Source organism: Tiliqua scincoides, chromosome 4 (genome assembly GCF_035046505.1).
Source record: "Tiliqua scincoides isolate rTilSci1 chromosome 4, rTilSci1.hap2, whole genome shotgun sequence".
Lineage (NCBI taxonomy): Eukaryota > Metazoa > Chordata > Lepidosauria > Squamata > Scincidae > Tiliqua > Tiliqua scincoides.
Window position 1 is genome coordinate 192,731,471 of NC_089824.1, and position 15,850 is coordinate 192,747,320.

Here is a 15,850-nt window from a genome sequence, read left to right on the forward strand (position 1 = left end):
TGTGTGAACAGTTCGCTCCCTTGCCTGTTTGTCAGTCTGCAGGTCTTTTTTTGTCAGGAACGTTGAGCAAACCTCTGAGGCCAGAGAAATATATGGCGCAAGTATCAGAATATGCTGTGAATACGGTCACTATATTTTGGCTCTGAGAAAAAATGGCCACAGGCAGCCCAATCCTAACAAAACGCCCCTGTGCCAATGCAGTGATGCCAGCATGCTTTCCGCTGCGTGCTGTGGGGGAGGGGGATTTCAAGCTGCTGGAGGTCTCCTCGAGGTAAGTGAACATTTGTCCCCTTGTCCCAGGGTAAGTCCCAGCAGCTGCAGTAGGCAACTTGGACCCGCACAAGCAAAATTAAGAGGATTTCCTGCCTAAGGCAGGAAGTTGGACTAGATGACCTCTTAGACTCCTTCCAACTCTATGACTCTATAAAAATCATTGGTGCATGTCTGTGTTGCCCTGTGTCAGTGGATCAGGCCCTGGAAGGAAGATGGGATACGGCACATGCCAGCACCACCAATCCGGCCCTACTCCCAGGCCTAATCCGCCCATCCACCGCCCTCCTCCACCCCGTTCTGCACCTCCCCACACCCTTCTCCCACCCTGCACTGCTCAACACTTACCTGCTCCTGAACACTGGCACCATTGGGATGGCACAGGCCTTTCTGCTGGTGGGCCTATCCGGTGCACTGTTGCAACATGCTTTATGGATGCTTGCAAAAGTTTGCCCTGGTGGAGCTGTTCGCCAGTGCAGAGGCACCATAGGACTGTGTCGTCTGTTTCTTTGAATTATAAGAGATTCTAAAGAAATCAAAGTGAGCCTATCACAAACCACAAACTGAGGCAAATCACAGCAGGTATACTCTGTTGTACTTAACCTGATGTTGAGAGAACCATAGCAAAGCCTACATGATGTGTGGGGGGGGGGGGAGCTGTTGTGTGGTGCAATCTTATGTATGTTTTACTCAAGAGAAAGTTCCACTGATTTTGAGAATGATCTACTTCCTCATAAGAAAGGATTACTGGGATTTATAAATTAGTCCTGATTTGCCAAAAGCAAAGTTTTCATTGGAGAATCACAATCAAAACTTACCATTTCTAGCCTTATTCCACATCATGGCTCTCATAATCAGCCTTTCTCGAAGCACTGGTGCAAGGCTCTGAATACTGCCCCATCATCACAAATGTCTCTTTACGTTTCCACACACGCGCCATGCACCAGCATGTCTACTCTGCCTAAGAAAGGATTTTGCAGAGGATAACGAGAAACCTGGTAAATGGAAAGCTGGGAAGGATGCTTGATCATGTCATGTTGCACAAGTCAGATTCTGGGAACTGCCCATTGGAAGCTGAGCACACATGAGCTGGCGGTGTTGGCATTGCAGTATGGGAGTAAAACTGAAAGTCAAAGCCTAGCTCTCTGCTCTTTTTGGATTGTGGATACAGAGTACAAATCTATTCAGATTGATCTGGGCGCATGCATAATTCAGAAGGCAAGAGAGCGCTGGGAAAGGTGAATGTTACATGCCCAATGGTATTCCAAGCCCAGCACTGCTCTGCATATTGAAAACAGCTTTCAGATCTTTCCCATGGCTGTGTGCAATCAAAGTGGCAGGCAGAAGAGCCTTATAAGAGAGCAGAAGCTTGCAGCCAGTCAGGCAAATGCTGGGAATGCTTGGGAAGGACTTGTGCAGAATTGAAAGCGTTCAGAGCATGCAGAGTTGGTATGTATGTGAGTAGCACACAGGCCTTGGACCTGGGCCCACTGAGTTAGCCCACCTAGTAAGGGAGAGGAGTGTTTAGATGTGTGGATTTTAACCCCTTCTTCCTCCCGTCCCTGGAATGCAGCTCTTTGCTGAGAAGCTGGAGTTGTAAATCAGAAAGATTAGTAGAAGAAGAGATTTTCATCTGTACAACTTTGCAAGGGGGAGGAAATAGTTCTCATACCGCTGGGTCAAGGAAGCAGGGCCTAGGAGAGGGGGGTAAAGGGGGTAATTTGTACCTGGGCCCAGGGTCAAAAAGGGGGCCCAGGAGCCAAAGGAGGGGGCCCAGAAATTTCCTGAGATCTGACATTTTCCTAGCTACTCAGTCTTGTTGCCCGCACAGGATGCCGAGGACACTGCCATGACTGGGGATCCTGGGGACACTACTGATGCCACATGGGTTAGTAGACCTGGGCGCCAAAGACTTTTCCAGCTGTCTCTACCCTCCCCCCACCCTGTTTTACCCCTCCCTGCCCGTATTCTGCTCACCCCTCCCCAGTGGTGGGATTCAGCCAGTTCGCACCGGTTCTGTAGGACCGATAACTAAAGTAGGTATCAGTTCGCAGAACCGTTTGCTAATGAGCACCAGCTGCAATCATTCAAACAGGAGACTGCAGGCTGCCACCCCAGGAGCATTCCTGCCAGGTGCTTGCGTAGAAGGGCGCTCGCTGTGCTTTCCCTGGAAGGCGCCGGAAGGGCGTCAAAGTCTGAGTTGCGCTGTCACCCTCTTGTTCTCGGCGGCTCTCCAGTCTTGCTGGTGCTGGTGGTGAATTGGGGAGGGGGGCGTGGAATAGTGGGGGAGGAAAGGGTCAGTGGAATACGGGGAGTTAAGTGGGGGGAGGAAAATATACCCCAGGACTTCTTCCTCCCTCGCCTTCCCTCTCTCTCTTGTTCCTTTCCTCCTCCCCAATTTGCAGTGGCTTTGGAGAAGCCACTAGTGGGTTGTAGTTCCAGCACCAGCACCAGCACCACGGTGCACTGTCAACCACGTTGCCAAAGTTCAAGGCTGCAGCAGCGCTGGAGCAGAGCAGGAAGATCCTGGCGTGTGGTGGCGGGCGAAAACTTTGCAAGGAAGACTGCCCTGTGTGCTAGGACGCCAGCGAGAAGGGTGAGAGAGAGAGAGAGGGGGGGGCCTGTACCACGCGCGCGCCCCCTAAGGCTGCAAAACACTTTTCAGCAGCAGCAGCAGCAACGCGCAATCGCTGGCTCCTCTTGCTGCAGCAGCAGCCTGTGCTTGCCCCCCTCTCCACCCCCTCCCCTTTCTCTATGGATAATGTTCAGAGCCTGCTTTCTAAACGCCCACTGTAATACGAATGATCTCTTGAAAATTCAAAATGATCAGTCTCTTTCTCCCTCCCTTTCCTCCTCCTTTATGCACCCCTTTGCTGAAAAGCCTGCAAGTTCAAGAGGGAGGTTGTTGCAGAGAGTGTGTGTGTGTTGGGGGGGGGGGGTAATCTACCCATCACGCTTCTTGGGTCCCCCCCCCTTTAAGCTCCCCAAATCAGACTTCAGGATTTTGGTTTATTATTTAATTACACAATAATCATCGCTTGCACTCCCCCTCCTCTTGCTACTACTGCTGCACACACATTCCTTTCCACCACCACCCCCCAGCCCCTTCCCCTCTCCATGTCTTCCCTCTTTATTAATCATCATCTCGTCCTGGCTGCACATTTTGCAAACATTGCCTGCTTCTTTGGCTCGCTTGCTCCCCCCTTTCTCAGAAAGGTTAACTGTTTAGGGGACTGGGAGCCCAATCCTTTGTCTGTCTACTCAGAAGTAAGTCCCATTAGAGTCAATGGAGCTTACTCCCCGGGAGGCGTGGATAGGACAGCCTCAGAGTCCAATCCTATGCCTGTCTACTCATTAGTCCCATTAGAGTCAATGGAGCTTACTCCCAGGAAAGTATGGATAGGATTGCAGAGCCCAATCCTATGCCTGTCTATTCAGAAGTAAGTCCCATTATAGCCAATGGCGCTTACTCCCAGGAAAGTATCCACACTTGCCTGAGTATCCTGCCCTTTAGGGGGGTTTCCGCTAAAGGAATGGAATCCTACTCCTACAGTGCAAAGATGGTTAAGGATAAAAGCAAAGAAAATTGCAAGTGAGGACGCCAATCAAACACCAATATGGAAATATCTTCAATAACAGTTTGTCAGGTATTTAATATTTTTTCATTAATATTTTAAGACTCTTTCTTAAAACATAATCTAGTTTTGTGTACCTCTTTTATTGTTCTTAGTTGGCAACCTTCAGTCTCGAAAGACTATGGTATCGTGCTCTGAAAGGTGGTTCTGGAACAGCATCTAGTGTGGCTGAAAAGGCCGATTCGGGAGTGACAATCCCTTCCACACTGGGAGCAAGTGCAGTCTGTCCCTGGCCTATCTCCCTGGCTATGGGCCTTCCTTCTTTGCCTCTTAGCCTCAGACTGTTGGCCAAGTGTCTCTTCAAACTGGGAAAGGCCATGTTGCACAGCCTGCCTCCAAGCGGGCCGCTCAGAGGCCAGGGTTTCCCACTTGTTGAGGTCCACTCCTAAGGCCTTCAGATCCCTCTTGCAGATGTCCTTGTATCGCAGCTGTGGTCTACCTGTAGGGCGCTTTCCTTGCACAAGTTCTCCATAGAGGAGATCCTTTGGGATCCGGCCATCATCCATTCTCACGATATGACCGAGCCAACGCAGGCGTCTCTGTTTCAGTAGTGCATACATGCTAGGGATTCCAGCACGTTCCAGGACTGTGTTGTTTGGAACTTTGTCCTGCCAGGTGATGCCGAGAATACGTCGGAGGCAGCGCATGTGGAAAGCATTCAGTTTCCTCTCCTGTTGTGAGTGAAGAGTCCATGACTCGCTGCAGTACAGAAGTGTACTCAGGACGCAAGCTCTGTAGACCTGGATCTTGGTATGTTCCGTCAGCTTCTTGTTGGACTAGACTCTCTTTGTGAGTCTGGAAAACGTGGTAGCTGCTTTACCGATGCGTTTGTTTAGCTCGGTATCGAGAGAAAGAGTTCTTATTGTTCTTATTTGTATCTTATTGTTCTTATTTGAGTATTTAATGCATGAATTATTAAACTACCTTTCGGTATATCTTTCGGTATACTTAAAATGGTCATTAGGACATAGAACCTGTTGTCAATGTATCTGAATCCCACCACTGCCCCTCCCCCTTTGCAAAGGGGCCCAAAAGAAACTTTGTACCCCCTGATAAAATTCCTCTCAGAGGCCCTGCAAGGAAGGTTTGATAGATAGGTTTGCGGTGCAGTAATAGTCTCTTGACTGGGGTGTCAAGAAAACGTGCCGTTCACAATACAGCCCATTCTTCCTCCAGCGCCTTTCCTTGTTTAGGAAGACTAGCAGTTCAGTCCTATCAATGCCCTCCTCCCGCAATAATGCAACCATACCACTGGAGTGTGCACTGCAACCTATGGGGAGGGGAGTCTTGGAGATCTCCTCTGTGGAAGGACACATTTGTTCCCTTGCCTGCAAGTAGGCCTCCTCTGCCCAAATGGGCTTACTCAGACCTGCACCAGCTATTTTACTGGCACAAGTAGATCAGGGAAGTCTGAAGAAGGCAGGGAAAGGGGAGAGGATATCACTGGCACTGTTGCGACTGATACTGTCCCTGCCCCGGCCTTGACACACACCTCTCCCAACCCCAGTCTCTGCCCCATTCCTCCCACTGTGGTGGCTGCCTGGAATGTCGCCTTGTCTTTAGCAGCCACCGAAAAGGACTCTGCACAACCAGAACACAAGTTCCAGTAAATAAATAATAATAATACCAGTAGCACAGCATGCCCTTAGGATTAGGCCTGTAATTTTTGGGATTCTTCAGGTATAGATTTTTTACCTTGGGGGAAAAACATTTTGACCTTCCTGTTATGTGTCTCTAGTTAATCTGAGTTAATCCCATCATACTTAGGCACTTTGGTTGCAATCCTAACCACACTTTCCTGAAAGTAAGCCCCATTGAACAAAATAGGACTTACTTTTGAGTAGACCTGGTTAGGGTTGTGCCCTTTATATCTTTTGGGGGGTCATAGGATGGGGCTTGTTCCTAGGGTTACTTGATTACAACCTAGAGATTTGTTCTTCATCTTTTAGCCACCAGTGAGATAGAAGATGGAGCAGATGGAGCTTCACCTGTCCATTTTCTCTGGTTTTTTCATCTACTCTTCTGTAGTGAGGACAACTCTATACATACTGCATAGCCTGTGAGACTAAGGGGAGAAGTTGGAAGGGAAAACTGTGACCACATAGACTTCTGCTCCATCTGTGTACATGATGGAGTAAATCTCCAAGTTGCAAGCTGGCTTCTATATCTGTAACTATGCCTGCTTGGTCATCCAAGAGGAATCAAGAAAGGGAATAGTTAAAACTCTGCTACAGTTCTTGCACCTCTTTACTTAAAAAAGCAAATATCTCCACACTCCAGAGCCCCGATATTCTCAACTATAAGGTCCATATCTGTCCAGAGTGCTGGTTTCATTTCCTTAAGGTTTCCCAAGCTTGTTCTGTTTGTGAGGTTCTGTGGAGACATTTTCTGTATAAAGTACACCTGACAAATAGAACTGTGCATCACCTTTGCTTCACCTGTACCAAATTTACTTCATCACCTGCAGATTTTTGGTGGATCTACTTTCAATAAATGCACATGGCCACATTACCTCCATTTATGCCCCACAGTCAGGCTATTTTTTTTCTGTAGGATGTCAGTGCCTTCCTGACCCTCCCTGTCTTGCTTACTCAGGTGTCAAGATGTCATTGAAAGTGCAGACAAGTAACATCACGAACAAGAATGACCCCAAGTCCATCAACTCCAGAGTCTTCATTGGGAATCTCAACACAGCAGTGGTCAAGAAGTCAGATGTAGAGACCATCTTCTCTAAGTACGGCAGGGTAGTGGGCTGCTCTGTTCACAAGGGCTATGCATTTGTACAGTACTCCAACGAGAGACATGCACGGGCTGCAGTCCTGGGGGAGAATGGGAGAGTACTCGCCGGGCAGACACTAGGTAAGGACTCCTCACAGCTATTCTCTTAACATCCTTTGCAATGCTTGGACACTGTGGAATTATGGGAAGATCTCTCCTATGTAGGGCTGAGCTAAACATTCCTCAGTGTTAATTCTTAAGTTATAGACTTTCAGCAAAGGTAAACTCATGAGACCATTAGAGAGTGGTACCAATTTGTTTATTAAATCAGGTGGAATCCAAACGTTAATGTTGGAAGACTGAAAGCCTGATCCTGAAGGGCTCGCACTGGCCCACTGCCAGTGCGCACTGTCACAAACATGCCGTAAGGCACACCTGAGACAGTCAGCGTTGGTCCCGTGCCAGAGCTGGCTCAGCTCTAACCCATGCTGGGCCAGCACCAGTCAGAGGCCTACCAGATTCCACCTGGCACTCCGTGCAAGTGCCAGGCAGTGAAACAGTAAGTCAGGACGGGGGGAGAGCGGGGCAGGGAAGGGAGCGGGACGGCAGGGGGGTGGGACCTGTGGAGCTCAGCTCCATCAGATCCTAAGTCCCACATCGGGCTTCCTGGTCTGACACAGGGCTACTTTACTCTGCACCAGCTAAGTAGCCGGCACAGACTCAAGTAGCCCCATTGCGGGGCTTCTTCCCTTCCCTCAAGGTGATGTTGGGAGTCACTGTGAGCTGCCCAGCATCTATTAGATGCCATGCCCTGGGGGGCCAAGCAGCTCAGGATTGGGCTGCCCCATCTCTGGCACAGTGAAGTCGTTAGAAAACAAAGACAAAATGGCACCTAATAATATCTTATCTAACTAAAGCCAAACCAATTTGGTTTCCGTTGTATCAGATGAAAAGTACTGTTGCTTCACAGTGCAACATTGAATCAGGAATTGGTTTGGGTACAATAGATGCGAAAAAAATTCAGGATTATTGAGTTCCAAATATAAAAGTTCCACCATCATTACCTATAAGTGTCAGGGCTCTTACAACAGACAGCGCCATCAGATTGTTTCCTTCAGTTGCTGATAGACTAAACATTTTTTCAGTTTGTTTATGTAATTGAACAAAATGTTTCATAACTCAATTTTGATTGAATTGAATAGGGATGGGACTGCCTGTAATGTTAAGGTGAGTGGGTTTTGTGGCATTCTATCATTCTATTCAGCATAAAATCAAGATAAAAGAAATAAAATCATAGACCATATAAAACGTAAAATCAAGATCAAGATGAAATTAGGCATGGAAGATCTGCCCAACTTTCAGAAAACTGTGATTTAAAATAACTGCATCATAGGAGTTCTTTAAATTTTGCAGTTTTAAAAACAGTGTCACTAATGATCTCACTAGTTTTTTGTCACTTCTTTTGGTAACATTTTGTAAACCGGTTCGTGGACTTCTTTTTGTTGAAAAACAGGATGGTTGAGAATGATAATATTCTTGATAAGAATAACCATTTGCTGACAAGTAAAGATGGTTGGCAACCTTCAGTCTCGAAAGACTATGGTATAAGCCTACAGCACCTAGTATTTCCAGGCGGTCTCCCATCCAAGTTCTAACCAGGCCTGACCCTGCTTAGCTTCCAAGATCAGACGAGAAGTGTTGACCCAATCCTATCCTCCCCCCCCCATTGGTGTAGCCGCACTGAATAGATGTGCACTGTACCCAGGAGAAGGCAGAGCAGAATCTTCAGACGGGAAAGGGAATTTAAACCCCCTTTCCCCTTCATAAGCCTCCCACCCCACAGTGGGTCTCTTAGAGGTCTTAGCTGGCACTAATGGGACTTAGCTAGTACAAGTCTGAGGTGAGAAAGGGGACGGGGAGGCTTCTGCCAGATGGGATAGGATTTGGCATGTGTCATTACTACTGGATCCACGTCCTCCCACAACCTTCCTGACACCCTGTTCTTCACCCCTCCCTGCCCCGTTTCGCCCCCTCCCTGCTCCCATTCCACCCTCCCCCGCACTGGCTTTCTTGCTCCAGTGGGCGGCCAGCACTCAGACAACACACACCGGAAGGCTTCAACCTTCCTGCCAGCAACACACCCCTCAGACAACACACAGTGCCCAAGCACACTTTAGGGCTGCTTTACAGCAGCCAGCACTGGCACAACGCTAGTTCTGCCAGTGGGGCAGTTGGGCTGCCCAAGTCTCCTTGTGAGCCCTAAAAGGACAAGCTTAGGAAAGCTCTGCTAGAAAGTTCTGCAATCCCCAATAAACCTTAGTGGAACTCATTGGAAGAACCTCCTCCTGTTTGGGGAGCTGTGTAGTTTCTAGCTCATAGCCCAATCTTAGCCATGTCTACTCAGAAGTAAGTCTCACTGAATTTCAGTGGGGCTTACTACCAGGAAAGTGTGCATCGAATTGCACCTTATGGCGGCCTGGAAACAGCCCACCTTTTTTAGCTAAAGCGAAGGCTCTCTTGAAACATGTCACTTCAGGGCTTTTCTGGAGATTCGATAACCCGAACCAGGAGGAAGGGTGACGCAAAAAATGAGTCAGGTCAAACCAGTTGTTACTTGAAGCATGTGAAGCGGAGCTAGTGTTTTTGGCTTTCATTCAGCAAATAGCAGCTGGATTAGCACCCATGGATCAGGACGGTGGCACGGAGGAGAGGTTTAATCCTGCGTCCCATCCTTGGTCTTAGTCTGAATCTCTTTCTTCCCTGCTTGCCATCTCCACCAAGAGTTCCCAAGTGAGAGCTTTTTGTTGTCAAAGAGAACTTTTCTCCAAGGCAAATACCAGCATCAAAGGTCCCAATCTGGACTGGGACTATTATGCAGCAGAAGGTTAACCCCTTTCTCTTATGCACTGATGAAAAAGCAAGCATTCTAACCCCTTTAGCTTACCCAAAGTATCATCTCTAGTTTGATCCTATGATTTGTTCTATTTGGAATCAAAATACATACTCTGTGTGTGTGTTTCTCAGTCCTGTTTCTACAGATTTCTGCAGAACTATATAAGGCCTGCCCCCTCACATCCTATGCTGTTGTTATTGTGAGAAAGGAAGTCAAAAACCCATCTTGAAAAGTAATTGTCACCCTCTTCAGGCTCCAGATAAAGATGGGACGTGGTGGAATAGAACAGTTGTCAGACTGGTCATTAGAGGGGAGTATGTGAATTTCTGCTGATGTGTTTTTCCCACATAAGTAAGATACCCTAAGAAAAAACCTGCTGCTTATTACCGAGTCATTTCTCAGATACTTTTGAAGCAAACGTTGATTGCTTGTCAGCTTTAATTTGCACCCTTAGTCTGGGCTTCCTTACTTCTGCATGAGTTAAGGTGTACGCATTTTACAACTTTGTACTGCAAGTACATGCAAAAAAGACTCGCATGGAAAAGCGCATTCAGTGTTCCAGTCCAGCTACCAACCAGTTAATGAGCTGATTGAGCTCATGCCTTGTTATTTAATTAATTGGTTAATTTACATTTTGGTAGATTGCATAAAACCAAAACAATATCTCAACAAGGCACTTACATAGAAGGACGTGCAGATGAGGTTACTTAGAATCAGGGATGTGCAGTGTGGGGGAGGCAGGAGAGGCAGAATAGCCCCACCAGAGTCCTTAGAAAGATTCCCTGTAGCATGAAGTGCACAAGTATTCATCACCCGCATGCTCTGAACCGTGATTGGAGTGCATGGGTTCTGAGTGCTTGTATGCTCGCAGCCATGGTGGCGCTTCTCAAAGGACTCCAATGGGGTGGTTCTGCCTCCCTGTTGCCTCCACACCACCTGTCCCTGCTTAGAATATAATAAGTGCATCATTGTCTCATTCAGGGGTGGCCAACACACACTGGGGATCCTGGACCTTTGACAATTGTGTAGAGAAGGGAATTTCAGCAGGTGCAGCTTGTTTAAGGTCAGGGAACCCTAAAGTTGAAAAGTTGGTCACCTCTAGTCTAGTTAGGATTATCCTTGCTCTAATGTCTCCATTGTGTAGGGATTGTGTAAATTGTAGTATGGAAGTAGGGAGTGTTTAGCTCTTTACCTCTTTTTTGCTCGGCATTATAGCAAATATTACTTTAGGGCAGGGGTCAGCAACCTGCAGCTCTAGAGCCACATGTGGCTCTTTCAGCTGTCTGCTGCGGCTCCTCCAGGTGCAAGTGGTAAAGAGTGTGAGAGGAGGCACCTGTGTTGGGAGTGCAGGCTGCTTCCCTCCTCTCCCTTCACCCCACCTGCCCCGCATTGGTTTCCCTTTTCAATTTTGCCCGCTCTGCAGGCTTAAGGTCCCTGTTTTTCCCTTCCCCAACTCTCCAGCAGGCTCAGCCAATCAGCATCCAGTAGGCTCCTGGCTTTTTCTGTTGGAATGGCTCAGGGCCCTTCACTGGCTGACCACCAGCCAATCCTGAGCCGCCTTCCTCCTCAGCCATTGAGGGCCCTTGCAGCCCGCCTTTCCCTGAGCAGGTCCCCACTCAGTGCAAGGAGAGGCTTTTCCTCCACAGCAGAGGAGACATCCTGTGTGTCTACTCAGTAGTAAGCCCCATTACAGTGGATGAATCTTGCTCCCAGGAAAGGGTGCCTGGGATTGCAGCCATGGAGCCTGCTCCTATGTGTGTCTACTCAGTTGTAAGCCCCATTACATCGGATGAAGCTTACTCCCAGGAAAGGGTGCCTGGGATGGCAGCCTTGAAGCCTGCTCAAGGCCAAGTGCAAGGACAGGTGTGTGGGAGCCCGCGCAGGTCTGTTCCAGAGTAAGCCTCAATGTAGTCCCTGGGCTACTCCCAGGAAGGTGTGGAGGGCTGTATCCTCAGCCTTCTCCTGTGCAGGTCTACTCACAAGTAAGCCCCACTGTAGTCAGTGGGGCTTCCTCCCAGGAAGGTGTGGAGGGCTGCAGCCTCAGCCCCCTCTTATGCAGGTCTACTCACAAGTAGTCAGTGAGGCTTCCTCCCAGGAAAGTGTGGAGAGGACTGCAGCCTGAGAGCTCGAACCAACTTGTCTGCTCAGAAGACCCATTGTAGCCAATGGGGCTTACTCCCAGGACAGTGTGGAGAGGGTTGCAGCCTGAGGGAGGGCAGGCAGGCAGGCAGGGCAGAAGCTGGCCTGTGGTTGCCCCCCACCACCACCTCTGGCTTCTTTTCTGGAGTCTGTGTCCTTTTTTCCTTCCAGCAGGGTGCCTCTGGAAGGTGGGGGGAGTTCTTTAGTATCCAAGTAAGATAAGCAGATGTCATAACCACCATATGTATTGGAATCCTGGAAGATCTGGTGAGGAGGTAGATGTGGTGTTAGCAGCGGCCCCTTTAGGGGTAAGGCCTGGGCATCCAGCAGACTGTGCTGCACAGCTGCAGCCACTTGAAGGCAATAGGGCCCTCAGAGATATAAGGAGCACCTGAGGAAGGGGGTGTGGGTTGTAGGAGTGCAGGTTGGAGGTAGGAGAGGAGATAGACTGGCTTCCTGACTTTGACTTGGATACTCTGACACTGGAGTTTGGTGTGTGGCTGCTGTACCCAAGACCTGCTGAGGACCAAGGGTCTGCTGTAGTAGCGGGAGGTTGCTGGCAGGAGAGAGGCCCTCTGCAGATTGAACAGGTGAGCTACCCTGGAGGTGGGGTCCAGCAGGACTGCAGGGCAGAACCAGGGTCATTTGTTGGGGGGAAAGAAGGGGAGCTAATTTGCTTAAAGTAGGCCTAATTCTCCAGGCAGAGAATGGCCTTGGAATCAGGCAAAACACCATAGAGGACCAGGTGTCTGAAAACATAGGACAAGAATGTATGACAAAACTAACTAAAAGCTACAAGAGGGGACTCCATTATTAAAATGGGGCCTATAAGAGCATAAAGGTGAAAAAAAAACTATATATGCAGTATTATCTTCATTTTAGATGTCAAAAGGGTTTTGTGGCTCCTGAGGTTTTTTTTCCTCTGGAAAATGGGTCCAAATGGCTCTTTTAAGATTTAAGGTTGCCGACCCCTGCTTTAGGGAGTTAAATAGCTGCTTTGGGGACATTTTCTGCATGAAAGAAATGCCTCCACATTGCAGTTGTGATCTGAATTTAGATCTTGTGCAACGGCTACTTTAGAGTAAAAAAAGGCCCCCAATGGGACAATGAGGCATTTAACATCTAGTTTGGTCTTGATTAATCAAAGGAAGCTGAATAGTCACAGCAACGTCCTATGTGTTCAATGGGGCTTAATTCCCTTTAAAGGTGCATAGCACTGCATCCTTCAGACTGCAATCCTGTGCACACTTTCCTAGGAGTAAGCCCCATTAAACTGAATGGGACTTCCTTCAGTTGATGATAGCCTCCTCATCTAGAGGCAATTTTGGAGAAGGTCTTGGTGCGGTTGGCCTGTCCTGCTTTGAGACCTCCTGGCTTCCATTCTTCTGCCTTAGCTCTTTACAAATAATTTTCTGCCTAACGTGGGCAATTTGCTGGAGATCCGTTAAGAGACTTTGCTGCAAGAAAAACAGATGTTCTAAAACCAGGTGTGTGGGTGTTGCTGAGTATTTTATTTTCTTAGTGAGGCCACCAGCTGCTGAACACAAAGCCTTGGAAGTGATGATGATGATGTTTGCTGTAATATGCACTGCAGCAGCACCGAGAGGTCCCAAATCAAATTAGACACCTAATGTAGTGAACACTGTGAAAAGCACAAAAGGCTTATTTGCGGTGCTTCATTGCCACAATATGTAGCCACGGCCCCCAAATGTTCACATATTACGAAAAGCAGCCTCTCCACTAAGTGCCATGAATGATCCTGCAGCGCGGTAAGGGCTTTTAATCATGGACTGCTAGGAGCAGGATGGGGAGAACTCAGTAGAAAAATGGCAGGATTTCCTCAGGGATAATCCTGATTACCTCCACTCAGTGCAAACATAACATGGGAACAAGCTCACATTTCCTGGAGGATATCGTTATTTCCTCTTTATTGACTTGTATGAGGCTGCAATCCTATACACATGTATCTGAACTCAATGGGACATAGCAGACATGAACGGGCATCCAATAGAGCAGCAGTTCCCAAACTGTGGGTCTGGGACTCACCAGTGGGTCGTGGCCCAATTTTTGGTGGTTTGCGAAACTGACAGGGCAGGTTAGGCTACGTGAATCAAGGATTGAACAAGCTGCAACTTGGGGGGAGCACTGCTGTCCAATCATCATGATAGCCGCACCCCTTGGCATTTATAAACCAGGCAGCAGCCTCTAAGGCAGCCATTTACAACCATTGTGCCGTGGCACACTAGTGTGCCGCGAGTGATCCACAGGTGTGCCACAGGAATTTGGGGGAAGATCATTTATTAGTGGGGCCAATGGGGATGTGAGCTCCCCACTGGTAGCAGGGTGTGCCTTGTCAATTGTCAAAAACCTGATGGTGTGCCTTGACAATTTTAGTGCCTTATCAGTGTGCCACAAGATTAAAAAAAAAGGTTGAAAATCACTGCTCTAAGGCCTCTAAAAAACTTGGGAACCACTTCAATATAGGATGCATTGCACGTAATCTTGGCTTTAACGCACAGGGTCACCTTACATTGTGTCATAATGCTTTTATACAGAACCCATGTCACCAGAACCCATGTCACATGAATAGAACCCTCTAATCCAAGTCATTCTCACCCTCATCCATCACGCTGCATCTCCTATAAATCTCTTATGGTGCAAAAGCACAGCACATGTTTAAGGTCTCAGGTTATCTCGCTAGCATCTCTGGTTACAGAATCTCAGGTAGCATTGCTGGGAAAGCTTTCTGTCCAAGAAATTTATTGTAAAGGGAAGGGGTCTCTGTGGCAAAGGATTGTCTTTATGATAAAGGATGTCCATTAGCAGAGATGTAAAAGGCCCCGCCTGAGAACTTTGAGAGCCATTGACGGTCAGAATAGACAATACTGGTGGTCTTATTTAAGGCATTACATCGAATATATGGAGGGAAGGAGCAGAATCACACAGGCCTTCCCTGCTCCTGACTGTCATGTAGTCAGTGTAATGTTTGTAGTAGAGATTTTGTGCACATACATAGGAAGCTACTTTATACTCAGACCATCTGTCTTTCTAGCTCAGTATTGTCTACACTAAGGTTACTGACAGGAGCGTCTTCTAGCCCCACCTGGTGATACCAAGGATTGAATCATGGGAAACTCTGCATGGAAAGCTTGTGCTCTACCACCGGAGCCAACCGTCCATGAAGCCAACTAAAGCAGTCGCCTAAGGCAGCAGACTAGTGGGGGGGGTGCCCATTTCTGTTTGCTTACCTGCCTGCACTCTCCCTCCTTACCCTCCAGTCCCTGTATTTAAAGTGCCAATGCCATTCCAGATTTTATCTAGTAGTTTGTAATAATTAACTTTGCATAGGTATTTCAAATTCAAGCTCACATTGTACAACAGTGCTGCTCAAAGCAACAAAGGCAGACTAGCCATTGTAGGGACTCCAGGACCCATTTGCTCAAAACAAACTGTTTCTAGCTGTAACCTTTTTTCACAGTGTCTTGAAATGTCACCCACTGAGAAGCTCTTGTCACCAGGTATAAACTGAGAATTGTTGTTCAGGATAGCATTTTTCATCTCCCAGCAGGTAGGGGAGTGCTAGACCCACCTAGGCAGAGGCACAAAACCTATTTCTCCACTGCACAAAGTCTGGCATAACAAGCTGAAATTAGAACAAGCTAAAATTGCCACCCTTTCAAAACTGGATATTGTCATTTGCTTGGCAGCAATCTTTTCTTGCGCCCGTCAAAAATGAGACATGCTGTGTTCCAATTGTCACCTTCTGCAAAGAAAACACAACTCGCCATGCTGCATTGGGCTGGTCTGCGCAAGCATCCACATCATTTTATTTCTCTGGGCTTCATTGCTGCACATTTGATGCCTGGCAGCTGAATGAGTGAACGGACTCCACTGAACGCCAAGGTGTGAGAATTGAGATGACAGTTCCTATTACATTCAATTCTGCCTTTCTTCCACAAAACGGAGCCAGGATGGCGTAATGGTTTGGGGAAGATCCTGGTTCAAATCCCGTCTCATCCATGAAGCTTAATGGGTGACCTTAGGCCAGTCACCATCTGTCAGCTTCATCTACCTCACAGGGTTGCTGTGAGGACAAAAGGAGGGAAGGAACCACGTACACAATCCTGAGCTCCTTGGCTCAGGTTCCTAGGTTCCTAGGCAAGTGTGCCTTCGGGCGCAATCCTAACCAACTTTC

At 47.9% G+C, this 15,850-nt stretch overlaps 1 protein-coding gene across 5 annotated transcripts in view; it reads left to right on the top strand.

Moving 5' to 3' along the window:
• Nucleotides 1-15,850, top strand: part of RALY (RALY heterogeneous nuclear ribonucleoprotein) — a 251,326-nt gene that overhangs the window by 207,421 nt on the left and 28,055 nt on the right. For all 5 annotated transcript variants that reach the window (XM_066625728.1, XM_066625729.1, XM_066625730.1 and 2 more), the window contains one exon: nt 6,501-6,764. In XM_066625728.1, coding sequence (XP_066481825.1) covers nt 6,509-6,764 — 256 coding nt within the window. In that variant the 5' untranslated portion in view covers nt 6,501-6,508. The remainder of the gene's footprint in view (nt 1-6,500; nt 6,765-15,850) is intronic.